Source organism: Miniopterus natalensis, chromosome 11 (assembly GCF_054644295.1).
Source record: "Miniopterus natalensis isolate mMinNat1 chromosome 11, mMinNat1.hap1, whole genome shotgun sequence".
Lineage (NCBI taxonomy): Eukaryota > Metazoa > Chordata > Mammalia > Chiroptera > Miniopteridae > Miniopterus > Miniopterus natalensis.
Window position 1 is genome coordinate 44,227,982 of NC_142091.1, and position 13,670 is coordinate 44,241,651.

Genomic DNA, 13,670 nt, shown 5'->3' on the forward strand with positions numbered 1-13,670 from the left:
AAGTGAATACATATACCAAAACTTTAAATATGTGAAGTTTATTGTATGTCAATTATACAAAATTTTTTAAAAGAACAAAAAAAGCTGGTAACTCTCCTGGTATTTTTCAGTCATGTAAAAACACCTCAACCTTTGGGCCTTGCTGTATCCTAAGTCAACTTGCCTTCTCTCTTTGGAACTCCCTTACTTCCTCCCATCCTTACTCTTATTCAACAGAACTTATTGTCTAAAATGTGCCAGGTACTAAAAAGAAAATATGCCAAGCACCATTCTAGGCCCTGCAGATACGGTGAGCCAAAGAAACATCTTTATATATAAAGTGAGAATTGATTGTCACCAAGATCCCTTTCAAATGTAATACTTTAAAGGATCTCCAAAAAGAGTCCTTTAGTTATGTCTTTACCATTCTCCAATCAGGCTGGTTCAAGCAGCTGAGGTATCTATGTGAGATGGGGCGAGGTATCTGAACTATTCCTCTGGGCTACAGATGTGAGGCCAGTAGCAAAAACCTGGCTCTAGCATATTTGCAGTGCATCTCTCTGGGACACACCTACAGCATATACCAATAGCAAAGATATTCCCATTATTCCTGAGAGCAGAGCATAAGAGTTGCCTGAAGGGTCTCTGTGACACTCATTTTTTTTTTTTTTCCTGAAATAAGCCATACAAAGGAGGGTTAGTTAACCCTCCCTTCCATACCCCAAACCCCATGTTCTAACAGGCCCATGACAACACATGTCCTGGCCACAACTGAGACCAAAGTAACTGAAATCAGTATGCTGTGATGTTTGGTGTTCAACAAATGCATTACAGTGGGTTACGAATTCACTGCCTTAACCCCTTGGGCAGATGGGCAATGTCTCTAGTGACTAGTGTCTTTTGCTTTATAGCCTCTAGCTATAAACAGACTCCTCCCTTTATTCCAGTGAGCCATATATAAATACTGTTGTTTTCAAGTATATATATCACAACATAAAAGATTGGGAAGTCTTGATTTAAACTGAAGGCTTGGGAGATGTTTCTCTAAACCTACAGTCTTGTAAAAATTTCCATCAAGCTTCCCAGGACCAAAGCCTTAGGCAGGGTTCAGGAATCTGAAGCCTGATGTGTTCCAGAAGGCATGGATGACAATGTCATAGTAGTCCACTTGCATGGGCAACATGTCCTCAAGCCTTTACCAAGAGGATTGTCATCTTAATGGAAGACCTGGATCAAGAGCTGAAAGGTAAAGACAGAAGGCTAGAGAACATAGTCAGTGAAGGCAGGATTTTGCCCAAATTGTCACCAGTTGTATCTTCAAAACCTAGAAAAATGTGCCCTGGACTATGTGGCTCAGTTGGCTAGAGCATTGTCCCATACGCCAAAGGTCTCGGGTTCGATTCTCAGTTAGGGCACAAGCCTAGGTTGCAGATTAGATCACCCAGCAGGAGGCAACTGATCTATGTCTCTCTCACACATCAATGTTTCTCCCCTCCCTGCCCCCGCTTCCCATCTTTCTAAGAATTAGTGAACATGTTTGGATGAGGGTTATAAATTAATAAATAAATCCATTTAAAAAAAAACAAAACTAGAAAAATGCATGTCAAGTTTATTCCTTTGGTAAGTATTTTTTGAACACTTAACATATGTGAAGCATGTAGTAGGTAGTTATAATATTTGGTAAATGAATAAACAATATACACAAAACAGCTACAAGGATACGAACATGCCACAAGGAAGTGAACATACTACTTAATCTGACGCCTCAAACTGAGACTACTCTCTAGTTATACTCATCTAGACAGGGCTTCTATGAACAAAAAGACTTTTTCAATCGTGTATGTAGCAAGCCACTTTTAACATCTATATGTGCTAAGCACAAGCCTAGAAGTTTGGGGTAAGAAAATAATTAATACAGTCTCTGTTCTTACATTGTTCCTGTTAATGACAGCTCAAAAGAACAGAGATTATAGAGGGGAGATAAGGGCAAAGCACCACAGAAGCAGAGGAGGCATCCACTAGCTAAGCCTGAGGGCATTAGAGAAGGCTTCACAGAGGAGACGTACCAGGTAAGTTTTTGTGGCAAACACTGTAGACTGCTTACTCATAACTCATTTGCTCCTTCTTTCTTGCTAACAGAACCCCCCAGTATTGTTCAGGGTAACATTACATCCAATTCACTACTCACTTTCACAGCCTCCCTTGCACTTAAGTATGGTCACCTAACGTGGTTCTGGCCTGAGACAACGGAAGCTTTGGGAATTTCTAGAAGAGCTGTTGCTTTCTGATACAAGAGGAAAAATATAGCTGGTAGCAACCTCTTCTCTTCTTACCCTGAATGTGAACATACAAAGCCTCTTGTAAACATGAGGCATGGATATAAAAGTCAATATACTAAGGATATCTCAGTAAAAAGATAGAACCTTGGTTCCCTGATTACACTATTGAGCAGCTGAGCCATCACCCAGCAACCACCAATTCTGCACTTCTTACTAATCTGAGAAAATAACCCCCACATCTGTCTAACCCACTGCCAGTTAGATTCTCTATTACCTACAGCAGGACCCATTCCTAATTGACACAGTGTTAAAGGATGAAAAGAAGTTAACCAGGCAAAAAGACAGGAAAGAGAATTTCAGGCTATAGGAACAACTTATGCAAAAGCAGGAACAGAAAGAAGCTGGCATGTTTAGGAACAGGGACACATTAGTGAAACAACCCAAGAAGCTAGACAGTACAGCAATGAGGAGGCCCTACCTGCTTCATCCACAGTGGTACACTTCTGGTACATGGATGTGCGGAGAGTAGGCGTCCGAACATTCAACAGCCTGATCTTGTCTACGCGGGAATCAAATACCCGGAGCACAGGGTCTTTATCATCATCATCATGACACATAATTTTATTGTCAATGAAAGAAGCAAACATCTGGGTCTCCAGGAATCTTGAGAGAAAGGGAAGGTAGGGCTCGGGCTGATCTGATAGAAAAGATGCCTGGTGGGACAAAGGAACAGACAGTCATCAACAGGGAAGAGGAAAAGGGAAAAGAGTATGTGAGCCTTGACCAGCAAAGGCAACACACCCAAAGGATCCTACAGGATAATTCTCTGAAGCTTCCTAGGTCTTTATAAAAAGCAAACAGAAAAATCTCTTCATCATTTTTTTTAACACTGAAGATAAATCACCTGATAGTAAGAACCAGCAATCTGTTCTAAAGCCACAAGACCTTGCATTTTATCAACTTCAGAAAGACCATGAACTTGTTTCCAGCATATAATACAACTGACCCTTGAAAAACATAGGTATGAACTGCACAGGTCCACTTATACACACATATTTTTCAATAAATATACAGCTGGCCCTCCATCCTATCCCCGGATTGCATCTGTGGATTCAACCAACCACAGACCAAAAACAGTATTTTCGATCTGTGGTTGGGAAGCCATGGGTGCGGCGGGCTGACGGTATGCATTATTCAATGCCATTTTATATATAGGACCTGAGCATCTGCAAATTTTGGTATCTACAGGGGTCCTGGAACCAAGCCCCCACAGATTCCAAGGAACAACTGAAGTTTTGGAGGAGTCAAAAGTTATACATGAATTTCTGACTGTGCAAGGAGTTGGCACCCCTAACCCCCACATTGTTTAAGGGTCATTTGTATTATGGGGAAAAAAACCCCTCATCAGTTAAATCTTCATGCCTCACCCTCTCCCCAGCAGATTAAACTCACTTTATCAAAGTTCTGCATCTGCTCCCTGTTGGTAAACCAGGACTCCTTATCCTGGCTGGGCTGAATGACAAACACCTCGTAATCTGCAAACATCTGAGTGAAACGATTTGCAAAAACTTCCCGGATCTGAATGTTTAGCTGGTAAATCCTGAGTTCTTCTTCATCACATTGAACTTTCAGATCCTTATTGCTGCTGGGGTCTTCACGCACTTCCAGCTACACAAAAGAAATGACAGTTGAGAAAACACAAGTTTTTTCTTTTATCCCAAAGAAATGCAGCTCACCTGGTTTTTCCCTGGTCGTTTACTTTGCAGGAAATGGAGAAAAAAGCACAGAAGAGAAAATGGGAAGGGGGAAAAAAAGAATGGAGTTCTAACACGGAACAGAGATAAATGAGATATTCCACTTGCAGGTACCAAGTAACTCAGTGAAGTGATCACTATGGGCAGAGAGATTCAGCAACAGAGAAAAAGGTAGAACTTATCTCAAGGGTTCTGGAAAGGAGGGAATCTTGAAGTCAGTAAGAAAATGACAACACAAAGCAACATGGTTGGACTCTAGCTCTACCTACATCTCTTTGATTTTCTCCCATATAACTTTCCTCATCTTTCTCCCTAAGAATTTTTCCTTACTGTGTCTTAACCTTTTTAATATCTCGCAATACTTCTCTGCTTCTCTATAACTGCCCATGATTTTTTTTTTGCATCTTTATTTTTTAAGTGCTTTTTCAATTATAGTTTACATTGAGTATTACTTTATATTAATTTTAGGTGTATAGCATAGTGGTTAGACAATCATGTACTTTACAAAGTATTCCCCTGATATTTCCAGGATCCAACTGGCACCATACATAGTTATTACTAACTCGCCATGATTTTTTAAAAATATCTGCTCAACCAAATATATAAAGCAGGAAAATGAAATGTTTCACACTTCACTAAAAAATTGCCCAACAAGCCCTGGCTGGTGTGGTTCAGTTGATTGGAGTATCGTCCCATGGAACCAAAAGGTTGCAGGTTCCCTTCCCGGTCAGGAAACAAACCTAGGCTGTGGGTTCAATCCCCAGTCAAGGCACATATGGGAAGTAACCAATCGATGTATCTCTCTCACATTAATGTTTGTTTCTCTCCCTCCTCTCTCTCTTCCTCCCTCTCTTGAAAAATAATAATACATACATACACACACACATAAATATAGCCCCACAAAATGATTACATTGGCCCATTCTGCCTATATGTAATTTACAAAAATAATTTAACAGTAAGAATGAGGGAGGGTGAAGAGATGGGTAAAAAATTGCAGAAATCTGGTAGTCTCATTAAAGAAAAAAGCTAAGTACATCCCTGGAAAAAGTATAGGACTAGAATTCAAGGGGACCAGGTTCTAGCCTCAGCTCAGCTACTTACTGGCCATTTAATGTTAGGCAAAGCACTCAGGCTCTCTAAGCCTTGGTTCCTTGAGCTATTAAAGAGAGTTAAAAATACCTGCTCTGAGCGCTTTAGGTGGCTGTGAAGCTCACAGGGTAATGGATCTGAAAGAGGTCTGAACACGAAGATTGCCAACATCATCCCTCTGGGTCACCCTGCTGTAGTATTCACATAGAATGTGAACTTGATGCCCAAGTGAGAAACTACCCAGATTTAATCCCAGATTTAGATTCAAGTAGCATTTACTAGGAAAATGTTGCCAGAGCTGAATCCAGTCTCCCATAAGGGAGTGTTCTTTCACTGATAACAAATATGCCTTTTCCTGAACTGAGTGCTTTCTCATCCCACAATTTGTTTCACCAGGACAGCACCCTACCACAGACCAAACCTGTCACAGATTCATACAGAGCGTCTTACCTTTTCCAGGCTCACCCCAGTCCTCTTGACCAAGGCTTGCAGCCGGGCGATAGTTTCATTCTCCTTGAGGAGCTCATAGGAATGCAAAGGGGAGCCTGCGATGTTCCCATTCCTCTTGTCAGAGACAAGCTCAGAGGCCCGGAGCCTCTTCAGCTTGGAGGCACTCTCACTGCAATGAAGGTTCCCTTCAGGGGGAATGCCAAATGCCATGAGAATTTCAGAGACTTCCTGGACAAACTCCAATTTGTTGGGAAACTGAGGCAAGTCCTCCGGCAGCTCAATGAAGTGGTTATCAATGTCCACAAAGCAGAGGTTCGCCTGGTAGTCAAAAGAGGATGAGGAGTGTAAAGGGAGCATTCAGGAGTGAGTTTTAGAAAGGGTAATGAACATGAGACAAAAGAGCCCGGCCAGTGTGGCTCAGTGGCTGAGCATCAACCTATGATCCAGATTGAGGTTCGATTCCCAGTCAAGACACATGCCCAGGTTGCGGGCTCCATCCCCGGTCGGGGGCGTGCAGGAGGCAGCCCATCAATAATGACTCTCTCATCATTGATGTCTCTATCTCTTTCTCCCTCTCCCTTCCTCTCTCTGAAATCAATAAAGACATATTTAAAAAAAAAAAAAAGAGAGGAAAGAGAACATCTGATATGGGCACATATGAAGTATGATATAAAGAAAATGGGGCTTGCCCTGGCTAGTATGACTCAGTGGGTTGCAGTGTCATCCCATACACCAAAAGGTGGCAGATTTGATTCCGGATCAGGGCACATTACCTGGTTTCAGGTTTGATACCCGGTGGGGGAAAGTATGGGAGGCAATCAATTGATGTTTGATCGATGTTTCTCATACATCAGTGTTCCTTTCTTTCTCTCTCTCTCCCCGTCACCCCCAATTCCTCTCTATCTAAAACTCAGTAAAACATATCCTCAGGTGAGGAATTAAAAAAAAAGAAAGAAGATGAAAATAAACCTGACTTCCAATCTGTTTTCTCAGCTGTAAAACGGAAATAAAGAGAAAAAATCAGAGCGGTAAGGATTATTATGCTAGACATAGAGACAAAGGTCTCACACATAATAAATGCTCATAAAATGCTTATCGAATTCATGAATTCTTACAGTAGTAAAAAAACCACTAGAAGTCAGAAAGACTAGGTTCCAGACCTAACTCTGTCACTATCTCCCTATATGACCCCAAGCGTACCATTATCTCTTTCTGAGCCTCAGTCCTGATTTGAAAGATTTAGTGGCTGGTCAGGATGCTTTCTATGCTTCCTTCTGGCTTTAAGATTGCTTCTGGATAAAGAGACTGCACTCTGAGACACTAGTGGTGAGGTGGGTAATCTGGATTAACAAAGAACAACTTGGCAATATCTATCTATCCTTATTTTAGACAAAACTGATAAAGAGAGGTTAAGTAACTTATCCAAAGTCACACAGCTAGTAAATAGTAGAGCTAGGATTTGAACTCAGCTTATCCTCAAGCTCTTAAATATCCACTCTTCCCCTTAGTGATCTTATACATTTCTTGTTCAATTTCACTGAAACACTTTATAGTTCCTGTCCCTGTTGGAATTTTCTTACAGCCACAAATTAGAAATGCCTTTTATTTTTTTAATTTATCTTATGATGACCATGACCCTACTCTAGCTAAGAAAGCTGTCATTTCCTTCATTGCACTGCATTACTACGTGCCTAAAAATGTTTGTTTCATTCATATAACAGGAATATTACCTATATCACAGGTTTGTTTTGAGGATTATAAAACAATAAATGTCGAAGACTTAGCATAGTGCCAGGCCCATAGTACGTAACAAATGTTAATCAACATTTTAATGTGGAATATAAAACTTCAATAAATGGATGTATATATAATATTACTAGATAGGAAATTTCCATAATAAAAGATGCTAATGTTGGTTCATCAGATTACTTAATTTTGCCACAGAAATGGGTGAATTTAATTTATACCTCTAATTGCTAGTGAAATTTTAAAATGTGTATGTTTTATGCAATACCTTTCATGTTTTTAACCCATTTTTCTATTGGGTTACTTATACTCTTTCTTACTGATTTGTAGGAATTCTTTATTATCTGCTGATGCTAACTTTTTGTAGGTTATCTGTGTTACACATATCCTCTCATAGTTTTAATATTTTCCTCCAGAAGATTTAGTTTTGCTTTTGACATTTAAACTTTTTTTTTGGTTAATCTTTACCCGAGGATATTTTTTCCAATGATTTTTCTTAGAGAGAGAAGAGGGGAAGGGGGGGAGACAGACACAGAGAGAGAGACAGAGAGAAACAGAGAGAGAAATGTGAGAGAGACACATTGACTGGTTGCCTGCTGCAAGCTCCGCGACCAGGGCCGGGGATCGAGCCTGCAACCGAGGTACGTGCCTTTGACTGGAAATCAAACCCATGACTCTTCAGTCCTTGGTCTGGTGCTCTAACCACTGAGCAACCCTCAGGGCGACAACTTTTTAATCCATCTCAAGTTTATTTTATGGTGTGAGGTAAGGATCCTCTTCTACTATTTTCCCCTATAGACAAGTAGTTTTTCTAGCTCCATTATTAAGTAGTCTCTCCTTTAGCATGGTGCCTCTATTGTTTAACAGTATGTTGGTCCACTGACCCTTCTGTGTATCCCAGTACCAATTAAGTCTTGCATTCTAAAAGAAAAGGCAGGAGCATAGCATAAATCCAGCTTAATATAACTATTCCATAAACTCTTAATCTATTAAAACTATGTTTTAAACATATCCATGCATACATTCATTCAATAAGCATTTGCTCAATGCATATAAATTACTCTGCCTATCAATCTATAACTATAAAAGAGAACTTTCCCAGATCCATGATTCAAAGATTAGAAAAAGAATCACTTTAAATTTAGCTTTCTAGAGTTCTTCATAAGATAACAACTTTAAGCCCTGCCTAAGTTAAAGGGCCAATAAAAGTTTAAGACCTAAAAATAGGCTATTTTTTGTTTATTCCTTTAAGACTTTAAATTACAAATGCTTTCAGATCAAGTAATTTGAAAAGATAGCAAAGACAGAATTAAATAATCTAGTTATGAAGATCACCTGCCTGCTTCCTAAGCCCTGTCCATACAGCTAACAGAACAAAGCACTGTGACCCACTAGAGGCATACAATGCATTTACCCCATTGGTTATACTCTCTTTAAAAGAAAAAAAGCAGTTTGTGGGATAGGAAACCCAGAGGACGCCAAAAATAACCACATCCGCTCAACAATGCTTCGTTGGCTTTTCTCCCAATGCTGTGAGCCAAATATAGAACATCTAAAGAATTTTACAAACTCCAAATGCTATATCCACATATTATATACTCCTGATCACAGGTAGCTAGAGGAGAGAAAGCAGCTCAGGCACATGCCAGAGATGGACTAGAGTAGGACAGGAGCCTCTGAGTAGATACCACTAGCCATTCTTTGCAGAGTTGGACTAAAGGAGGTAAGGATGAAAAAGCAAAGTGAAAAAGGAGGCCATGCAATCACTAGGCGCATAGAACAGCCTCACGCTGTTTCCTGCCAGCACATGGAGGGCTCTGACAAACAGAAGCCCACCTCAAACTCCTCATGCACCCCTTTCCCCATCTGAGATGAGGCCAGCTCCTGCAAAACAGCTTGGTGGGCAAGAAGTCTGGAAGAAGCACTAAATCCAAGTGATAGGCCTTCCTCAGTTAACCTCCTGTCTTATTGGGAAAAGCCAGGGGAAGACTTAGCTGCTCTGAGGTAGTGATCACATGGATCTCCCAAATCCCAAAATCTCTCCCAAATCTCTTCCTACAGGAAATCACAATACCCCTTCCCAGCCCTACGTTCCTAACACCAAATCACAGCAACCTCACCCCCCAGTCTATCTCCATGTTATTCACTGAAGGGGAGCCCAACACACAAATTACTGGGGAAAGAGACTGAAGGAGTACCCTGAGAGAGGGGGAAAGCAGGAAAGAAAGAAGGGCCCAAGACAGAAAGTAGTAACACCCACTTCTTTACTCTTGTATCCTCTGCTTGCTTCCCCTGACATAGCTGTGGACCAACTACCTATTTCCTGAACTCAGACAATGAAACCCAAAACAAAAGCACAGGACAAAGGATGCCTCACAAAGGCAGCCCAGCACTCTCACTTGCTCAGGGCGAGCTGAGCTCATGTGTTGATGTAAAAAGAAACAAAGGGCTTTTCAGACTTCTGATGCCCAAAGATGGAGCAGCAACTGATGAATTCTGATACAGAGGAGAGTCAGGGAATATACACTCTCCGTCCCTCTAAAGTCCCTTCTTACAGATCAAGTTTGCCCTACCCCAGTACCCTGACAATGCCCTCCTGCACAGGCCCAGGTGAACTTCCCCAGTACTGCCTCAAAGCTTCCTTCTAGCAGCATAAAGATATCAAAGGATGCCCACCAAAATGCTGAAAGTAGTTCTCTCTGGGTGGTAAAATTTTTACTTTATTCTTTATGCTTTTGTGCACTGTTAGAATTTTTTACCATAAATGTATCATTTATGAGACATCCCAAAGTTGTCTTTAAGAGATATTATCACTCTCTATTCTTTATGTGTAGCCATGGGGACTACACAGACAGATATCTCAGAGGTTATCTGCTAAAAATCAATGTAGAAAATACCCAGTTATGAAACTGCCCCCTGGATGAGGTCTGATGAAGTGGAACCCTCAAACCCTGTGATTGCTTATTAAGTATAGACCGGTATTCTATAGCCCACAGTCACCACTTCTTCCCGAACAGACGACAGTGAGAGTCAGAGAAAGCAGCAATGCTGGGGAATACTGCAAAAGTGAAGGCCCCAATACCACAGAAGAGGGTGAACTTTCAGGTTTCTTAAACAATCCCACGGAGAAAACTACTGACATCCTTGCAGCCTCTTCATACAAACACATATATGAAACACACACAAAAACGATGCTGAGAGAGCCTTCAGGGAACAGAACTTGCCCCAAGTATACAGCAAGCTAATTCCAAAGATTAAAATAAAACTTACAAATCTGGCTTTTTACCTAGTGACCTGTTTATTAGATTATGCATGCAGCATGTCTTTTTGGCTTTGCATCTTCAACCATTTGTTGCTGTTACACTTATTTTGACTTTCAAAAATTATAATTAGGTTTACTGAGATGTCAATATTAAATATGCATTTGTTTAGAACAAACAACAAAAAAAGCCCCGTTCTCTAATCTTTGGTATCTACTCTTCATGTTTGTTTATCAGTAGAGTAGATAAATACACAATAAAAACCCAATACTCCAACTCAATGGTTTTCTCCATCATTTAGAACTTTTCTGCCTTTAATTAATCTTGTCCCATCTCAAGTAGTACAAAGCTCTACAGAATCAAAGGAGCAAAAGAGGTAGAAATTTAAAAAGCTACAAAAAAGACATTTTAATTCTAAAGCCAAAGTGGAGAAAAAAAGAGTAAAGAGATGCATTTTACTATAATTTAAATATTACAAACATGATCTAATTATCAGCGGTTTCATTAAGCATGCTGTCCAGACATGCCTAACAACCTGAATGCTGCTCAGATCCAATTCCATGAGAATGCTCTCTTCTTTGAGGTCCCCTTACTCATATTCTTCAGTTACAACAAAAAAAAACCCTTCCCCCACAAAAAAAATTCTGAGGAAGGGAGGAAAGAGAGTCATGTTGACACCAGTGTATATATATTCCAAAATCTTCTTCCCAGGCCTTTCTAATGTCGAAGAAAGTCAGAGGAGGAAAGCCCTTTTCCCAGCTAGTTTCATACCAGTCACAAAATGACCTAATAAGGTGGACCAGTTCTATTGGTAACTCTAGGTAAATAAAAAATAAAGCAATCTTATTTCTAGTCATGCTTTAAATCTACTATTTAGAGTAAAGTAGGAAATAAACATATAAATACATATTTTTAATCAACTCTTTTCGTATTTAAAACAATAGGAAAGAAGAGCAGACCACCCTCACAGCAAGAGGAAAAAAGCATTCTCTCAAGGCCTTCCTATATTGAACAAGGAAACTTTTCAAAGCTGACTTAGACGGGGTGGAATGGGTCATTGGGGAGAAAAAGGGGCACCTGTAATATTTTAAACAAAAATAAAATTTAAAAATTAAAAAAAAAAAAGCTGACCCAGTACCATAAGAATCACAATGAACAAGTCAACTTTACAGATCAACTGTGGCCTGTAAAAGAAAACCACTGATTTATTAATATACATCTGAGTACTAGAGTAGTTATAAAATTATATTTTGTGGATTTCCTTAAAATAAAGGAGGCAGAAGGTATAGAAATAAAATATAATGTAAAATACAATGTACAATAACTGTTGAAGCTGGGCACTGAGAACATATGGATTCCTTATGCTACTCTTTTGTATATGTTTAACATTTTATATAATAATTTCTAATAAATATCTTTAAAAGTGTGCAAAATACTGTGTTTTAAAAACTGTATGAAAAGGCAATTCACAACTGTATAAACACAGAGATTACAATATATATGTCAAGTGATAAAGACGACCAGTGTTCATCCGGCCAGGCATGGCTCAGCAGTTGAGCATCGACCTATGATCCAGGAGATCACGGTTCGATTCCCAGTCAGGGCACATGCCCAGGTTGCCGGCTCGATCCCCAGTCGGGGGCGCGTAAGAGGCAACCGATCAATGACGATTCTCTCATCATTGATGTTTCTCTCTCTTCCTCTCTCTTCGTCTCTCTGAAATCAATAAAGATATATATATATTTTTAAAAAGGTAAAAAGGTTACCAGTGTTTCAGGAATGATATAAACTGAGCTAAATGTTCACTGTTTTTACTTTCTTTCCTGGAAAGTTATTAATATTCCCCCAAATAAAAGAAAATAAACTTGGTTACACCACAGTAGGCATATCCCAAAGCCCTTCTCTCCCAATCCTAGATTGGGGACAGGGGCATCAGCACTCAAGCTCCACATTTCTCTCACCTCCTGAGGCAGCTCCAGCTTTGACCGGTCATCCAAGCCATTGGAATGCAAGCCCATCAAGTATGGAACAGGAGCATCTAAGAAATGTAGGAGAGAAGCTGGGAGGATAGGGACATAGACATGCTGCCACTGGAAAGGAAACATGAGAGCTGTAATTGTCTCTGCCACAGTCATCAGTCTCTGGTAATCTAGGTCAAAACAAAAAACAAACACAAATCAGTCAAAAGAGAGGCACTTGCTTCCCAAATAGCAAGTTAAAATCACAATTTCACATTAGAAAGAATCAGAATAAACTTCTACAAGGGTATGCGCAGTGTGTGATTCCCTAGTGGGTGTCAAAGACGTCAACAAATCACAAGTTGAAATACACCCTCCCACACACAGGTCCTTGCTTCTAATAAAATTTAATATGAAAATATAATAGAAATCATAAGTAGCACCTTGCTAAACCAGAATGTTAAGTAGATTCTCTTAAGTGGAACTGAAATGAAAAGAAAAGGAATAGTACTCTGGGTCTCTAATTCAGCATGGAAGCCCAAACAGGCTCTTTTACCACTCAGATATGTCTGCATTCTATAAGGAGCTGCAACCTTTCCTGAATGAGAACAGCACAAATGGGTTATTTTAACACTTTCCTAGAACTTGAAAGACCCATACGACTGACTTTCATGATTCAAACTCTTGTTCTAGGTCAGAGGCAGTGTGGAGGGGAAGGCTTGTGCTCAGTTTAGCTCTTCTTCAGAATGCAATTTCTAGACCTGTTTTATTTTTTTAAGTGAGTAATAAATACATTGGCAAAGCCAATAAAACGGACCAGTTAAAATCGAAACTAAAAAAATTACTATTCACAAGTGGTATTTCCCTTTTTGGGCAAAAAGGGACAAAGCAGGAACATTAATTTTAAAATCATCTGAGTGCCCAGTAGCATGGCTCAGCGGTTGAACATCAATCTATGATCCATGAGATTGTGGTTCGATTCCCGGTCAGGGCACATGCCCGGGTTGCCGGCTCGATCCCCAGCAGGGGATGTGCAAGAGGTAGCCGATCAATGACTCTCATCATCCATGTTTCTATCTCTCTCCCTCTTCCTTCCTCTCTCTGAAATCAATAAAACTATATATATTCTTTAAAAATCATCTGAGTAATATCC

The 13,670-nt window shown here is 40.0% G+C and overlaps 1 protein-coding gene across 1 annotated transcript in view; it reads right to left on the reverse strand.

Annotated features, from left to right (window-relative positions):
- Positions 1-13,670, reverse strand: part of DENND5A (DENN domain containing 5A) — an 81,594-nt gene that overhangs the window by 27,882 nt on the left and 40,042 nt on the right. Inside the window, exons 5-8 of the mRNA XM_087821722.1 lie at positions 12,521-12,708; positions 5,554-5,871; positions 3,711-3,926; positions 2,737-2,971 (exon numbers count right to left, since the gene is read on the reverse strand). Coding sequence (XP_087677848.1) covers positions 2,737-2,971; positions 3,711-3,926; positions 5,554-5,871; positions 12,521-12,708 — 957 coding nt within the window. The remainder of the gene's footprint in view (positions 1-2,736; positions 2,972-3,710; positions 3,927-5,553; positions 5,872-12,520; positions 12,709-13,670) is intronic.